Genomic DNA, 18,135 nt, shown 5'->3' on the forward strand with positions numbered 1-18,135 from the left:
TTGATTCTTTGAATAGTTTTTCTTGTTTCTACTTGGTTGATTTCACCCCTGAGTTTGATTATTTCCTGCCGTCTACTCCTCTTGGGTGAATTTGCTTCCTTTTGTTCTAGTGCTTTTAGGTGTGTTGTCAAGCTGCTAATGTGTGCTCTCTCTAGTTTCCTTTTGGAGGCACTCAGAGCTATGAGTTTTCCTCTTAAAAATGCTTTCATTGCGTCCCATAAGTTTGGGTATGTTGTGGCTTCATTTTCATTGAACTCTAAAAAGTCCTTAATTTCTTTCTTTATTCCTTCCTTGACCAAGGTATCATTGAGAAGAGTGTTGTTCAGTTTCCACGTGAAGGTTGGCTTTCTATTATTTATTTTGTTATTGAAGATCAGCCTTAGTCCATGGTGATCTGATAGGATGCATGGGACAATTTCAATATTTTTATATCTGTTGAGGCCTGTTTTGTGACCAATTATGTGGTCAATTTTGGAGAAGGTACCATGAGGTGCTGAGAAGAAGGTATATCCTTTTGTTTTAGGATAGAATGTTCTGTAGATATCTGCCAGATCCATTTGATTCATAATTTCTCTTAGTTTCACTGTGTCCCTGTTTAGTTTCTGTTTCCATGATCTGTCCATTGGTGAAAGTGGTGTGTTGAAGTCTCCCACTATTATTGTATGAGGTGCAATGTGTGCTTTGAGATTTACTAAAGTTTCTTTAATGAATGTGGCTGCCTTTGTATTTGGAGCATAGATATTCAGGATTGATAGTTCCTCTTGGAGGATTTTACCTTTGATGAGTATGAAGTGTCCCTCCCTGTCTTTTTTAATGACTTTGGGTTGGAAGTCAATCTTATCAGATATTAGAATGGCTACTCCAGCTTGTTTCTTCATGCCATTTGCTTGGAGAATTGTTTTCCAGCCTTTCATTCTGAGGTAGTGTCTATCCTTTTCTCTGAGATGAGTTTCCTGTAAGCAGCAAAATGTTGGGTCTTGTTTGTGTAGCCAGTTTGTTAGTCTATGTCTTTTTATCGGGGAGTTGAGTCCATTGATATTAAGAGATATTAAGGAAAAGAAATTGGTGTTTCCTGTTATTTTTGATGTTAAAGTTGGCATTTTGTTCTTGTGGCTGTCTTCTTTTAGGTTTGTTGAGGGATTACCTTCTTGTTGTTTCTAGGGCGTGGTTCCTGTCCTTGTATTGGTTTTTTTCTGTTATTATCCTTTGAAGGGCTGGATTCGTGGAGAGATAATGTGTGAATTTGGTTTTGTCGTGGAATACTTTGGTTTCTCCATCTATGTTAATTGAGAGTTTGGCTGGGTATAGTAGCCTGGGCTGGAATTTGTGTTCTTTTAGTGTCTGTATAACATCTGTCCAGGATCTTCTGGCTTTCATAGTCTCTGGTGAAAAATCTGGTGTAATTCTGATAGGCTTGCCTTTATATGTTACTTGGCCTTTTTCTCTTACTGCTTTTAGTATTCTATCTTTATTTAGAGCATTTGTTGCTCTGATTATTATGTGTCGGGAGGTATTTCTTTTCTGATCCAGTCTATTTGGAGTTCTGTAGGCTTCTTGTATGTTCATGGGCATCTCTTTCTTTAGATTTGGGAAGTTTTCTTCTATAATTTTGTTGAAGATGTTTGCTGGTCCTTTGAGTTGAAAATCTTCATTCTCATCCACTCCTATTATCCGTAGGTTTGGTCTTCTCATTATGTCCTGTATTTCTTGGATGTTTTGAGTTAGGATCTTTTTGCATTTTCCATTTTCCTTGATTGTTGTGCCGATGTTCTCTATGGAATCTTCTGCACCTGAGATTCTCTCTTCCATCTCTTGTATTCTGTTGCTGATGCTTGCATCTATGGTTCCAGATTTCTTTCCTGGGGTTTCTATCTCCAGTGTTGCCTCATTTTGGGTTTTCTTTATTGTGTCTACTTCCCTTTTTAGGTCTAGTATGGTTTTGTTCATTTCCATCATCTGTTTGGATGTGTTTTCCTGCTTTTCTGTAAGGACTTCTACCTGTTTGATTATGTTATCATGTTTTTCTTTAAGGATTTGTAACTCTTTAGCAGTGTTCTCCTGCAATTCTTTAAGGGATTTTTGTGCTTCCTCTTTATTGTCTTCTTCCTTTTTAGCAGTGTTCTCCTGCATTTCTTTAAGTGTGTTATTAACGTCCTTCTTGAAGTCCTCTATCATCATCAGGAGATATGCTTTTAAATCCGTGTCTAGCTTTTCCGGTGTGTTGGGGTGCCCTGGACTGGGTGAAGTGGGGGTGCTGGGTTCTGATGATGGTGAGTGGTCTTGGTTTCTGTTAGTAAGATTATTACGTTTACCTTTCGCCATCTGGTAATCTCTGGGGTTAGTTGTTATCGTTGTCACTATTTAAAGATTGGAGCAGAAGCTGTGTTCCACTCACCAGCAGTCCCAAAATCCTGCGGCGGGGGTCGTGGGTAGCTGGCGGGTGTCAGGCAACCCTGCGCTCCCGCTACCCTGGCGCTGATCCGGCCGGGTGAGGCCTGCGGCCCTACTCAGGCTGGTTTCTGCTTCCCTAACTAATGCAGTCTCAGGTCCCGCGCAATTGGATTGGAGCAGAAGCTGTGCTCCCCTCACCAGAAGTCTTAAGATCCTGTGGCGGGTGTTGTGGGCAGTTGGCGAGTGTCCAGTGATAACTTTTAAACTTCAGGAGAGACCACATCATTTAGTCGCCTGTTTACAGACTGTCTTACTGCATGGGTGTTGCGGGAACACAGAGAAGACTCAGATGTGGTTTTCTGATCACCCAGAGCTGAGGTACACCCTAATGAAGCAGAGCAGTGCCTCACTTGGAGAGCTCAGGCCTGAAGGGTAACAGTTCAGGTGGTCTGTGCTGAGCATTTGCTAGAACAAGGAAAATAGACTTTCTGCTAAGACAGTGTCTGCACACCAGAAAGCCTTTATAATGATATAGAGGAACAATGTTTAGATTTTGAAGAAATTCTCATTGTTAGTAAGAAATCATTATAAAGGAGAAGGATTGCTTTTAAACATAGTCATTTTATTAGGCTTTAAAGTTCTATGGAGCGTTTCATGTAAACAAAATGGAATTAGAGTCTTCCAGCTGAAGACAGTCCCAGTGTTATAAGAAATGGTTCTGTTTTAAACTCGGAATTTAAATTAAGGGTTACTATTTTATAGTATAATGTCAAACCAAAAGTAGACATTTATAGACTGCTAGTTTATCTGATGGTAAGCTATAGATGCCTGGAGACATAGCAAGTAGCTGTTTTCCCCTGTGGACTAGTGACCTATAAATCTGTAAAACATTGCTAATTTGCTTTAGAGTTTTATAAAAAGTCAGAAGTAGAATATGTTAAATTTAAAGGGCAGTGCCATGTTTAATTTTAAGATTAGAAATCAGTATCTTCTTTTATTTCACTTTAGCTTTGGTTTCCTTCAGGATCCCTGGGACCTGTGTATGCTGGTTTGTGCCTGTAATCCTTGTACTTTGAGGCTGAGGCAGGAGGATCATCAGAAAGTCAAGGCCAGCTTCAGCTATGTAGTGAGTTTCAAGCCAGCCTGAACTGTAAATGAGATCCTGGCTCAATTAAATATAATAATAAAATATTCTGGGAGAATTTTTATTTTATTTTATTTTATTTTTCCTGAGACAGGGTTTCTCTGTGTAGCCCTATCTGTCCTGGAACTCACTTTGTAGACCAGGCTGGGCCCGAACTCAGAAATCCACCTGCCTCTGCCTCCCAAGTGCTGGGATTAAAGGCGTGTGCCACCACCACCCAGCGAGAATTTATTTTTTATGTTAAAAGTTTGTTTGTTTGTTTTTTTAAAAAAACTGAAAAATAAAACTTTTTGACCCTTAGAAACTTAGTTTCTAATGAAACACTTATATTTTCAGATGACCTTTTCATTTTAAAAAGGAAATTGAGAAGTTTTGGGTTCAGTGCTTTCTGCCAGGGTTAATCCCTGGGACCCATGTAGTGGAAGGAGAGAGTGGACTCCCACAGTCTGTCCTCTGACCTCCATAGGCACCCCATACACATACATATACACAAATGAATACATTTGGTTTCTGACCATTTCTGACCACATTTCTTACCTGCTTTCTGATGCTATTTGTCACCTCTGTTCTGGTTATCTACTGAGAGGGTGTCAGCAGGGTGCTTCTGTTTTGCTGCTTGCTCTCAAGGCCCATTACTCTGCTCAGTTTACCACCTTTAGGGACTGGGTTCATCCCTCTTTGCCATGCCTAGCTTTCCCTGCTGTCTGGTATAAAGCCTCTAAGTCATCATCCGGGTCCGCCCAACCTAGCAGCTGTAGAGTAGATCTGGACCCAGCGAAGGATCTGTCTGGTCGATAGCAGTTACTTAGTGAGTGTTTGTTTGTTTATTGGAGCCTTATCATATACTAATATTCTACCTAAGCATGTATACCCTGTGTGAGATATGAGCATGAACACTATTCTAATCTTAGGGCAGCTGTCATTACTACCCAGCATATTAATTTTTTCTACTGAAAGCCTATGGAAGTCACATATGTTCTTTTCAGCTTCTTCATCTTACACAGCAGTAAGCGGCAAAACATTGGACAGGATGTCAAAAAACACGTGACAATAAATTTTATATAGTCAGTCAGCCAGGGCAAAAATTCACATTTGTTTGGAGATTAAAATATGAAGAAAAATTGTCTATGTATCACTCTTGCCCTTAGAGTATTGCTCTGACTCCTGTGGTCAGGGTTACCTAGGTTGTGGTCTACTGGAGAGGACCACTCACCAGGCAAACGTGTGACTGCTTTAGTTGTATGATATGCTGTTTATTTATACCATTTGAAGGGAGTTAGCATAAAGAAGCGGTGGAAAAGCGGTGTCTGCTGAAGGAGAAGATAGTGGGCTTCTGCAGGCCCTCACAGAAACCCTCTGTGAACAGCGTTCGTTTTTATCGAAGTACGTCACAATATCTGTACTCCATTTTAGGGAAAAAGCTATTTTTTTTTTTGTCCTTATTTTCTCTGCTCTGAAATGCCTTCATAATAACCTATTATTTTTGTAATGATAGAAATACTTGACAAAAAAAAAAAAAGCTTAAGCTGAAGGACATAGCATATTATTTATTCTGAAATAGTTTTTAAAAATCCATCAAGTACTGCTTTGTTGGTCTCTGATTCTGTGTGTATCATTCTTTATAGCAGATACACACTGAGCACACTCTTCATAACAGATACCCCCTCTTTAGAACAGACAGCTCATATTGAACTAAATTAGGTTATAGATAATTGGTCTGTTCTGAACTTGGTATTTAACTCATTTAAACTCAATCACCGATGAGGCAAGTGCCCTTAGCATCTAGAAGAAGAAAATGAGACTGCTCATTCTAGTGTGTCTTGATGTATGTAGAGCACTAACCCAGTCACTGCTGAGGTGAGCAAGTTTCTGGGTAAGCAGATCTGAGACACTGTGGGGCAGCTTCCCTGTTTGCCATACTGTGAGCTGTGGATGCACAGTGAACAGATACAGTTTATATAGTCTGGATTTTCTAAAGTCAACAGCCACCAAATCTGTCACCAAGTAACAGAAAGCCCAGTTGGGCTAACTAGCTCGGCAGTTCTTTTAGTTCAGAACAGCAGACACAACTAATTCTTAGTTGTTTTCTTTAAAATTAATGGGTGTACTTTGTGTTTCGTCTTACCTAGAGCAAGCCGGCCGGCCTATCCGTTGGGAATTGATAGTGGGGCATTCTGGCAGGGTCCATGGCTTGACTTAGAAGGGCCTGGGAGACCTTCAGGATGCCTTTCACTGAGCTTCACTTGTCGCCTTACTCTATCGCTAGCATGTGAGGGGAATGGATGTGGCTTCTCAGGTTTGGAGGGGAAGCTCTTCGCACAGATAGTGTTAGCAGTTGCTCAGCAGTGTGACTGTTCTTCCTATCATTGAACCATACACTGTAAAATGGTTGAAATCGTAAGTTTCTTATGTATATTTACCATAATAATTGCAAAATATTTGAAGAGTAAACATAATTATCTCAGAATCATGTATGTGAGTTTGCTACTTTTTGTGATTTTATGTTTTATGTTGAGCTAAAAGGCCATACTATGAAATTTGCAAGTCTGGCATAGGAAAATTTAATATATTATATATTAATGTAATATTAATATATTATAAAATTAATACATTCAATAAATATATAAATATGCTATATCGATCATATAATATTAAGTGAGATGGCATTTTTAAAAGGTTTAAGGCAAGTGTGGTAGAACACATAATTCCCACTGAAGGTGTGAAAAACAAGAGTTCAGGTTATTCCTGATTACATTGTTCAAGGCCAGCCAGAGCTACCCAAGACCCTGTCTCAAAAAACAACGGGAAGGTGCTTAAAACATGATTTGTTACCTACTAAGTCCGTGTTAAATGGATACCAAAGCATTGGTTCTGAATTATATTGCTGATATATTAATGAATCGATAAATTGCCCACAAATTGAATGTTTTTCATTTTTTTAAAGGTTAAAGAAATAGGAGAGTACTTTAAACAACACCTTCTGCAGTCCAGACACAGAGGAGCATTTGAACTGGCGTATACTGGCTTTGTGAAACTCACTGAAATACTGAACAGGTAAAATAAATGGGTGGGTTTTCTTTTAAGAGCAGACTACAGACCATGTGCAGGAGTAGGTATTGCGTGTGTCTTTAATACTGGAGAGAAGGAAGCCTGCTTGGCCACAGGGTAGCTTTCTCAGGTTCCATGTGTGACAGCCTGCAGATGGCTGACTCCAGTCTCCGCCTATGCTGCTCTCACACTCAAGGCTGATTTGATGTGATCTAAAGACTTTGCCAAAAATGGCACTGAGGTTACTGATCTTTTCATCAGATGAAATGCATGTTTTGTCTGTTTGAAAATAACTTGGCATTTGGAACCAAATAAACGTGGACTTCTTTGGGTTTATGTGGGTTTCACGGAATACCATAAAGCTTTTTGTAGTTTTATTTTATAGAAAAATCTTAAAATAACAATAAATAGACATAATTCATCTTACCTGGAAAAAATATTTAGATAACTCTCATGTATTTAACCAAATGTGTATTTTTAACTTTATGGGCGCTGATAATTTCATTTATTCATATAGTAGATTTCCTCTAAATGACTTGTAAGGAAACCTTAAGTTACTTAATGACTTAAGTATTTGTGGCAAACATTCTCTAAAGAACGGTAGCATTTTCCAGGAAAACATTTCTGTTGCCTTAAACGTTTGAAGTGGCGTGGCCAGTCTTGTAGCTTTGGTGACCCTTTTTCTGTGCACTGCGATTTGTGTCATGTTCCCCACCTCCACCCCTGGTAAAACAGCTCTAAAAACACTCTGTCATTCACAGACTTTCTTTAGATGGTGCTTTAAAAATCTTTCTAACATTAAACTGTTGATATTTAAATATGCTATTTTTATTGTGCATGTGTCTGTCTGTCAGTCAGTTTGAGTGGGTATGTGGACAGGAGTGCAGGTGCCTGTGAAGGCTAGAAGGACATTGACTCCCTTTAATCTGGAGTTAGAGGGGATTGTGAACTACCAGATATACAGGGACTAGAAACTAACTCTGGTCCTGGGAAGTAGTTAGGCTCTTAGATGCTAAGCCATCTTTCTAGCCCTATAAACTGCTGACCTTGAAAATAGTTTATCTTTTCTGGGCTGGAGAGATGGCTCAGCAGTTAAGAGTACTAGCTGCTCTTCCAGAGGTCCTGAGTTCAATTCCCAGCAACCTCATGGTGGCTCACAACCATGTGTGTATGCAGACAGAGCATTTATGTACATAAATAAGTCTTTCTAAAAATACTTTATCATTTTAATTCTTTGTTTCCCTTATAGTCATGCTGTGAATATTCTTTTCTCACAGTGCAATGTATGTGATTCCTTCAGATCAGTTAATGAATGTTAGCCATGTTCTTTTGCATCATGCTTGGGTTAAAGAATAGCATAACTCATCATGAGACACAGTTTCTGTTACTAAAGAACCTTTGAGGTGTCAGGGCAGTCTGACCGCGACACTTGGCACCATGTTGATGGATAGGATTGATTTAGCTATTCTTTCTTGCTAGACACTGTGACTCCTTAATGGTTCTCTGGTGGTTTACATAGGAATAGGGTCTATTGGACTCATGCGTTTGAATGCGTCTCCTATGGGGAGTGGCACTCTTAGGAGGTATATAGCCTTTTGGAAGAACATGTCACTATGGGGACAGACTTTGGGGTCTCTATGCTCAAGCTATACCCAGTGTGGCTCACAGTCTCCTTCTTCTGCCTGAGGATAGAGATATAGAACTCTCAGCTCCTTCTCCAGCCCCATGTCTACCTGCATTCTGCCATGTTTCCTGCCGTGATGATAATGGACTAAATCTCTGAAACTGTAAGCCAGCCCCAGTTGAATATTTTTCTTTATAAGAGTTACTGTGGTTATGATGTTTCTGTACAGCAATAAAACCCAAACTAAGCCGATTCCCTGTGTGTCTTCTCTGAAGCTGCATCCTCACTGCAGAAAGGATGTCCTTCCCTAAAGAGGAGAGCCTTCCCCAAAATGGAGGACTGTCCTTTCTTCCAGAGTATAAGGATACGTGTCCTTTGTTTTTACCTCTGAACAAGAGATTATGGTTTAGTTTGGAAAATAAGCAAGGGTAAAATTCAGAGTGTTGCCAGGAAGTGTGTAATAGGTCTCTACTGTCCCAAGAGTTACTGGGTATAAGCACTCTCTATTGCAGTGGATGTGTGTTAGCTTCATACCAGCTGAGAAAGTCAGATCTCTGTGTGTGAACAGGATAAAACTACAAGATAGTGTATGAAATTGATAACTCTTACAGGAATGCCGAGAGAGTAAACTACAAGGATGTGTGGTTAGCGAGAGATCCATTTGAAGAGCTCACTGACTTCTGTTGTATAGAGCAAATAAATTATTTTTGAACATACTTTGGAATGTATAGTTTCCTACAAACGTAAAACACTGTGAGGTTGCTGTTTGTTTAGGGCTCTGTGAGGTGTTGTGGCCTCGGTTGGGACGTTCAGCTCAAGAAGGACTAGATTACAGCTTAGCCCAGCTTTAGCAATTGAAGTCTGAGCTAATGGGGGCTTCTTCCTTGTTGATTCAGGCTCTGAGATTGAAACAAAGATGGGCTATTTCACTTAACATTTGGCCTCATGTAGACAACTCCACACATGACTTATTGAATGATACAGGAAAACTGTAGGCATTTTATTACATTTTTTGGTTTTAGGAGGTAGGAATTAGGGCAAGGATAGTTTTCCTTGAGAGATTTACTGAGTCTAACTGGTACCATGTAGCTGGCACATGAAGTGGTGAGGGGGCTTCTTTTAATCGTGCACACATTTCTGGCCCCTTGGATAGTGGTATAGCTAGAAGACTGGACCCATTGGGTATATAAACTGGGGACATGACCACTCCATGGTACGGAAGACTTTATTGTTGATCCAAGAGAGAACAGTCAGAGACATCTGAAAGAGTCTAGAACAGAGATAAAATAGACTTGACATGGTCAGCAGACTGGACAGAGCCAGATCTATCCAAGAGACAGGGAAATAGCAGGGTGTAGAGACTTGTCAGAGGAAGTGCCCCACATCACAAAGGAGAGGCATCTCTTGCCATGCTGTGGGTGTTCTGTAGGGCAAGAGAAGCTGCCTGGCACACCTTTGAAGCAGTAGTAGGCTCCTGGAGCCAACAGAGACAGATCAGGCAGCTCTATGGTGACACCTGAGTACCAGAAGAGAACAGATGGAGGGAAGAAGTGGCTGAAGAGACGGACTCAGACATTTGAAGTTGAAGATGATAGGTAGCAGAAACAAATGGTCCATACCTTAGGAGACTCAAGTCAGCAGCTTGGTTTGATTAGGGAGGCTGTGCCTCTCTGGAGTGTTCAGTATCAAAACATATATATAAACTGCCAACATGACCATTGTCTTAGTCAGGGTTTCTATTACTGCACAAACATCATGACCAAGAACCAAGTTGGGGAGGTGCACTGCCTGGTTTTATGTGTCAACTTCACACGGCTGGAGTTATCATAGAGAAAGGAGCTTCAGTTGAGGAAGTGCCTCCATGAGATCCAGCTGTAAAGCATTTTCTCAGTTTGTGATCAAGGGGGAAAGGCCCCTTGTGGGTGGGACCATCTCTGGGCTGGTAGTCTTGGTTCTATAAGAGAGCAGGCTGAGCAAGCCAGGGGAAGCAAGCCAGTAAAGAACATCCCTCCATGGCCTCTGCATCAGCTCCTGCTTCCTGACCTGCTTGAGTTCCAGTCCTGACTTCCTTTGATGATAAATAGCAATGTAGAAGTGTAAGCTGAATAAACCCTTTCCTCCCAACTTGCTTCTTGGTCATGATTGTGCAGGAATAGAAACCCTGACTAAGACAGGAGGAAGGGGCCCTCCCACCTTGACCACTAATTGAGAAAATGCCCCCCACAGCTGGATCTCATGGAGGCACTTTCCTAATTGAAGCTCCTTTCTCTGTGATAATTCTAGCCCATGTCAAGTTGATACACAAAACCAGCGATTACAATCATTCCTTGATATAGTTAAAGGGATGCTCTTTATTGTTAATGAGAGAAAAAAAATATCCAGAGACACTTGGAAGAGTCCAGAGCAGAGCGAAAGAAGTACACTGAACAAGGCCAGCAGACTGGAGACTGCTGTCTGTGAGGGAGGGGAGACGAGCAGGGGACAGAGACTTGAGAGAGTATTACGATGCCAGCTGGGGCTGTGAGCAGTGAGAGCAGGAGCTGAGAACAGTGAGAACAGCTGAGAACAGAGCTGGGCTGTGGCAGTGAGCCTAGAGTAGAAGGGGAGCGAGGAGGGCTAGGATGCTAGGATGGGCTTTGAAGTGTATAATAAATCCTTGTGAATAGGGACTGAGGGAACCTGGGGGCTAGCATGGACCTCAGTGTGCTTAGAGGTTAGTTGGAGAGCCCCATGCCCCTTTTGCCAAGGGCAAAGGAAATGACTCCTTTTGGCAATGAGAACCACTTTTACAAGTTCCTGAGGAATGCTGACTTTTATCTAACAGAAGTCTTCCTGTAATCCAGGTTAAACTCATTTCTGGATATTTGGACTGCCTTTTGGAGTTTGGGGAATTGGAGTTTCCTTTGGACCTAACAGATGGGACCACAAGTAGCCTCTTATTCAGCATGACAGGTTTGAAGTGGCTGAACTGCTTCTGCATAGCAGCAGTCCCCCAGCAGACAGGCAAGGCTTAAAGCATTGCTCCAGTCCCATTCTCTGGGTTGTAAAGAGTCTTCAGGTCAGACTGGAGATAGTTCATTTTTTTGTTTGTTTTTGGTTTTTGTGTGTGTGTGTGTTTGTTTTTTTGGTTTTTTTTTTGTTTGTTTGTTTGTTTTTGAGACAGGGTTTCTCTGTGAATAGTTCATTTTTTGATTGCACAGTGGCAAAACCATTGTGTGGAAATGTATGTGGATGGAAGCTATTGTAGTGGCCAGCTTTGAAAAATGAATCTGTGACGTTGAATGCAAGTGTAGAGGTCACTAGGCAATCTGTGATGGTTCCTCTGGTTGTAGGTGGCCAGAAATGGAATCGATGTTACCTAAACAGAGAAACTTTGGTTTTGTTTGTTTGATAGAGAATAGTAAGTTTGGGCTGGAGAAGTTAAGAGTACTGGATGCTTTTCCAGAGGTCTTGAGTTCAAGACCCAGCAGCCACATGGTGGCTCATGACCATCTATAATGTAATCTGGTGCCCTTTTCTTGCAGGCATACATGCAGACAGAACACTGTATACATAATAAATAAATGAATTTAAAAGAGTAGTAAGTTTATTTTTCCAGTCTTGAGTGTGAGACAGTGCTGGACTGTCCTGGCAGTGGACCTCCCGTTGCAGCTGGAGTAGGTGTGTGACTGAGGTGAGGCAGCTGAGACAGGTCTGGGAATGGCTTTCATAGTCATCACTCTTAGTCGGATTGAAGAGTGGGGATGGAAGAAGGACAGAGAGCCAAGGACAGAGGCTTTGTGTGAGTCTGAGCATGAAAGGAAACACGATGTCTTGGTGTCAGTTCCCGAACCACTGTGTCCATTCCAGGAGACGAAATGCAGAGTAGAGGAAAGGCCCAGTGCCTGGTGTATTGTCCGTTTCTAGTCTGTCTTAGAGATCCTGTCATGGCTGTTACTGGTGGCTTAGAACCCATCTGTCAGGCTTCTTGTCTGATGCCTGGTGATTTTGATCCTTCAGGAACATTTCAAATGTGACTTCTTTAATACAGAGCATCTCTATCATGTATAGCACTTTCTTGGGGGGAGAGGGGGTGTTGGTTGGTTTTTAATTTTAAAAGAAAATCTGTTTCCCATGGGCTTTTTTAGTGGGGAGGGAATAATAACTGCTTAAATGATGCAAACTTGCTTATGCATATAGCATTTAAGAAAACATTTGCAAGAAAGAAATCTGGGCATTGGTGAGAACTCATAGAAATCAAGGCCGGTTGCTGGCCACCCTTTGCACTACAGCTGTGTTAAGGAAGAAAGCACTTAAAAAGATTAATTGGCAATTAACTGGAGAGTTAAACATGAACTATATCATATAAATTGATTTTTAATAGGATTATTCAAAATGTCTTCAAATGTAAACTGACTTTACTATTAAACAATTATCCAGGATAAACAAGACCAGGAGAGATATTATTCTTTTTTTTCCTGGGAAATTTTTTTGAAAATAATATTTATATATATAACACAAACAAATGTGGAGTTAATTTTCTGTAATCTGATTTTCTCGTTTAATGAGTTCTGTTTGGAACTTGATGAGATAGATAGTCAGACTTTCTTTAAAAACTCGGTAACTGCCAAGTATGGCCGTGTGCACATTGTAACTTCAGTATTCTGGAGGCTGAGGCTGAGGCTCCACACAGCACGCCTCCTCCCAAGCGAAAACAACAGCAAGACAAACTAAAACTGTGATTATTTATGCATAGTCAGCTACCCAGATGTTTGAATGGAGTAGTTAAGTACATTTAAATTAGGAATAAATTCAAATTTCTGGTGAAATTCATACATAGAACTCTCTTTTGTATTTGAAGATGTTCGTTTTGTTTTAAAGATTCCCAAACTTAGAGTGGGGCCTTTGATTTATCCAAGTATGGGGGAATTCTTGGCGGGAATTCTAAGTGTAGGAGGGACTTTTGTGATATCCTGCTCCTCATGAGAATTGCGCTGCCTGCTGAAGTGTGGTTATTCTACAAATAATCTCTATAGTAATTATAGCCATATTTACTTTATTAACCCCTAAATGAACTGCTGATAGCTAGCAGGTTTAGTTATAAAGTACTAGTGATGATTTGTGATATTAATAGTTATGGCAGAAATAATTTAAATATTTAATCTTTTACCACTTAACTCTAGCTCCTGTGATGCAATTAAAGTGAAAGCTTTTTGAGCATTTGGAATATAATAATAAAAACTAAGTTCTTCTACCTTTCTGCAAAACAAAAGAATGTATCTTCATAGAATTGGACAAAAATAAATGTTAAGTGTAATATTTTGGGGGAAGAAATTTATTTCACTTTGATTAACATTATATTGTCTAAAGTTTTGATAAGATACTTATTGCTCACTTAAATATCCTATGAATTTTATTTGAAATGTGAATGATTAAATTAGGAATATAAGAGGCTAGAGATAGCAACAGTGGATCCACATACATAAAATAAATAAATAAATCTTTTTTTAAAAAGCCATATGAACTGGGGGAGTGGTGGGTATTGAGACAGGGTCTCACTACTTAGCCCTGGCCACCGTAAACTCACAGTAGGCAGTGCTGGCCTAGGACTCACAGAGGTGCTGTGCCTCTGCTGTACAAGTGCCGGCAGGGTAGTAAGTGCCGCTCTGCCGAGTCCTTTCTTCTAGTTCTCTAGTGGATTTAAAAGATTTTGTGAAAACTGGGATGCCTTGTTTATTTCCTAAGTCATTTTGTGTTACTGACTTGCTAGTGACCTTTGAATTTTTGTTTTTCACATCTATTTTACCTGAGTGTTTTGCCTGTGTGTAAATACTCCAGGTGCATGTAGTACCCACAGAGGCTAGGAAAGGGCATTAGATCTGCTAGAGCAGGAGGTACAGTTGTGAGCCTCCCTGTGGGTGCTAGGAACCATACCTGTACCCTCAGCAAGAGTGACAAGTGACGGTATCCTCTGTGAGCCATGTGTCTACCCCTGTAAAGTCAGATCATATCCCTTTTTCTGGAAAATGTAACACTGGTTTTCAAAGTCTTCATAATATGTTGTTCGTTCTCAGTGAGTCATCTGTAGCCTGGATTTTAAAAAATCAACTCTTCAGGATTTCCTCCTTGCTCTCTGGGAAATGATACTAAACACTAAGAGAGCCACTCTTTGGGCCCTTTCTCTCAGCACTTGAGTGGACATCCTTACTCTTACTGTGGCCTCTTTACTCACTCCTCTGTTCATTGTTGCCTGAGCCTGCAGCTAAGGCCAGCGTCGTCTCCTGATGCTGTAACGCACAGGCTGTGATCCAGTGTGGAGGTAAGGTGGCCTCTGTTGATAATGTCACCTTTTTACCAGCTTGCATGTGTGCAAATCCCTCTTCTGATTTAAAGTTTCTCCATACTTCAGAGTTATGTCCCCTTTTAAACATTGTTTTGTAATGCATACGGTCTTCTGTCCACATCTTTCATTGTTTAGTTTATTCGAAAGAAAAAACATGAACCTTTAAATAATGAACATAATACCTGAAAAAAGAATGAATAAAGAATTTCACTTATGAAATAATTGGAGATTACCAAAAGGGTTTCAGGAAGTTGAATATCTCAATTAACAACAACTAACAAGTAATATAATAAAATCCAAACTCAACTAGGAGCTAGCCATGGTGGATGTAGGTGGATGGAGCCATGGTGGATGGAAGAAGCAGCTGAAAAGCTGATTTATACCCAGAGAATCTAATTTATTGGTACAAAAGAGTCTAATGACCAATTAGTGGATGTATGACGTATGTAACTTGATCTCGGGTTGTGGGGTTTTTCTTATCTTAAGGTACTTGTCTACTAGGACTGAGATAGATGGATGGATGCTGGACTAATCTGTTTGTGGAACAATAAATTGCTTTAGTGTTCTGCTCATGATAACACAGAGGCCTGGACACCAGTCTTGTGCATTTCTACTACTTTTCTAACTTTAACATGTTGAAAATTATTATTATTTTCTGTTCTGAATATTGAATCTCAAGCATTGGCATTCTAGGAAAGTGCTATTCCATTGAGGTTAACCCCAGCTCTCTGTTACCTTTACTATGGGCTCAGGCTGTGCCACTTGAAGAGGAGAACAATCATGCAAACCTTTCTTCTGGCCCCTTCTGGATTGTTATGGAGAAAGTCACCGTGGCTTGGTTTTTGCCACCTTGGTTTGAAGTAATAGACAGAAAAAAAAAGGTAGAAATTTAAGTGAAGTTCCACCACTAGCTTGCTAACAATAGTAAAATATCTAACCTGTGTGAGATAAATACTCTTTTTCAGTAAGTGGAATTTCACTCCCTACATACAATGCTGCCTTCTGATTTGTTGTGAAAGTCTAGGGAGTTTTAGGTGTGAAAGAGTTTAAGAAATTATTTCTTGGTCTCCTCGTTGCCGAGCCCTCGCAGATTCCCGGGACCTCCGGGCCCAGCAGCATGACGTCTGCTTTGGAGAACTACATCAACCGAACTGTGGCTGTTATTACTTCTGATGGCAGAATGATTGTGGGAACACTAAAAGGTTTTGACCAGACCATTAACTTGATTTTGGATGAAAGCCATGAGCGGGTGTTCAGCTCTTCTCAGGGAGTAGAACAAGTGGTGTTGGGGTTATACATTGTGAGGGGCGACAATGTAGCAGTCATTGGGGAAATAGATGAAGAGACAGATTCTGCACTCGACTTGGGGAACATCCGAGCAGAACCTCTGAACTCCGTAGCACACTGAGACCTCAGTGTGTAGTGAGATGTGTGTAAATCCTGTACAGAAGCGTCTCTCCTGAGAGTGATGTTTAGGTTTTTTATGAGTGTGTAATTGTGGAGTTTGACTTCATGTTGGTACACTGTAATATGTAATTTAAATATTTCTACATTTTTATTGGGAAACATTGCCTAAATTAATAAATGTGGTTGGCTGGTTTATTTTTCTACCAAATGATACAAAAATCTAAGGATCATTTGAAAACTTAGAAAATACCATTACTTTTGGTAATTTAATATTTATGGGAAATTGGCTGTAGAGAGAACTTAGACTGTTATTGTAACTTATACTAATGCAAATAATAGTAATAAAAGACACATTTCTTGTTAAAAAAAAAAGAGATTATTTCTTTTTAATTCTTGTTATTTTTGTGGATGATGTATATGTGTGGGTATGCACACACTGTCGTGTGTGTGTGCGTGCAGAGCAGAGGGTAGCTTGTGGGATGGAGCTGGTTAACTCTCTCTGTTATATGGATCCTAGGGTCTCATGTGGTAAATAACTTTATCTGATCAGCCATCTCCACAGCCTTGGAATTGGGGGCATTTTTGTAAGTTTCCTTTAGAATTGGTACACTGATTTTATACGTGTTATGTGTAAATTAATAATATTTAAGTACTAAATTCCTTTTTGATGAGACTTGAACACTTCTTAGGAAGGAACTTGAAGTTGTATGGTAGTCTTGAGACTAAAGACATCCGGTGTGTTTTGTATGAGGTTGACAAGGTTGTCACAGCAGCAGAGTCTTCAGACAAACATGCTGTCTCCTCCTTAACTGGAAGGCATTTGCTGACAGAAGCAGGACATTGGAATTCCCCTGCTCTGTGGTTGGTGATGACATAGTATGGGCAGAAGCCATCTCTTCACTCAGGATATTTCCCCCTCTCCTTACTGACCCCTGGATTGTGTGATGAGGAACCAGAACAAACAACTAGAATTTGCTGCATTGTTCTTGGGCGTCTTTCCTGGCTTCATTTTACCTGGCAGTTTCTTCCTACCACAACAGTAACCCTGATGTTTTGAAATCACATCCTTATAAAGCAACCTTTCCTTGCTGGGGATGACAGAAGATCCATTGACGAGCAAGAACTTGAGGTGTTTTCATTTTCTCGCTATTGCGATCTCATGTTGTGAAGTCTTAAGGTTGTAGCCTCTCCTTCTACACCTGCCTTTGCAGTTTTGTGCCCACCCGAAGACACAACTAATGTGCAGCAGCTGCCACCTACCCTGCTTGTTTGGTTTATTTGAATTTAGTCATTCAACAAAGATTCTAGAACATCTTCTGAAGTATGCTAGATGTTGTGCTGAACAAGCTCTTGGGACCACTGAAAATACGATGTCCTAGGCTGGAGTGACTGGGAACCTAGAGCATGTTTGTAGCCTGTGCGTGAAGGCTTATGTGAGGTTATGGTAAGGTGTTAGGGGCAGTTCTCACCAGGGCCTTTAGGAACTTTGTATGTTTAGGGTGGTACCTCCTCTATTAGTAGCAGTCACTAAAGAAGCAAAAGAATATCTCTTTGAGACAGAATCTCTATGTAGCTCTGACTGTAGTGGAGCTGTGTAGACTAGGCCTTGAACTCAGAGGACCTTGTGCCTCTGCTTCCTGAGTGCTGAGATGAAAAGAGCTTGCCCGCCACACCATGTGTCTTGATTTTTCAAAGCATCTTTGTAATGATTTTCTTTTTTAAACCCTCTGTTCATGCCACACAAGTAGCTGATAAAACCCGAACTAAAATCCAAATGAGGGGAGGGCGAGTATTTTATCTAGGCTGCAGCTGAGGAGACCCTTGTTGATCTTACTGGATGTAAGGAATTGTGACAGGAGGCTGTTAGGAGAGGGGAACAATACGGTAAAGCGTGAGCCTTACTTGAATGGTACAGAAGAGCTTTATTTGAGTCTGTGTATGTGTTCATGTGGGTCCACCTGCATACAGGTCCTTGTAGAAGCTACAAGGTGTTATTCCTTAGAAACCCTCACCTTGTTCCTGACCTGGCGCTCACCAGGTAGGCAGGCCATGCTGGGTGGCCGGCCAGCCCCTTGCAAGGATCTCCCCTTCTCTGCTTTACCAATGCTGAGGATTGCAGAGCATGTGGCTCTTTTATACGCCTCCCAGTTGGGTGCCAGGCCCTGTTGTAGGTACTTGAGAGTTAAAAATGGATGGGAG

The 18,135-nt window shown here is 40.7% G+C and overlaps 2 protein-coding genes across 3 annotated transcripts in view; both read left to right on the top strand.

Moving 5' to 3' along the window:
• Positions 1-18,135, top strand: part of Thada (THADA armadillo repeat containing) — a 284,103-nt gene that overhangs the window by 41,323 nt on the left and 224,645 nt on the right. For both annotated transcript variants that reach the window (XM_085833257.1, XM_029471016.2), the window contains one exon: positions 6,480-6,589. In XM_085833257.1, the coding sequence (XP_085689383.1) occupies positions 6,480-6,589 (110 nt within the window). The remainder of the gene's footprint in view (positions 1-6,479; positions 6,590-18,135) is intronic.
• Positions 15,564-16,307, top strand: LOC110312627 (U6 snRNA-associated Sm-like protein LSm8). Its single transcript, XM_021186383.3, has one exon. It carries the CDS (start codon positions 15,647-15,649, stop codon positions 15,935-15,937), a length of 291 nt encoding a protein of 96 aa, XP_021042042.1. The 5' UTR covers positions 15,564-15,646; the 3' UTR covers positions 15,938-16,307.

Source organism: Mus caroli, unplaced genomic scaffold (genome assembly GCF_978045245.1).
Source record: "Mus caroli unplaced genomic scaffold, Mus_caroli_1 scaffold_18, whole genome shotgun sequence".
Taxonomy (NCBI): Eukaryota; Metazoa; Chordata; class Mammalia; order Rodentia; family Muridae; genus Mus; species Mus caroli.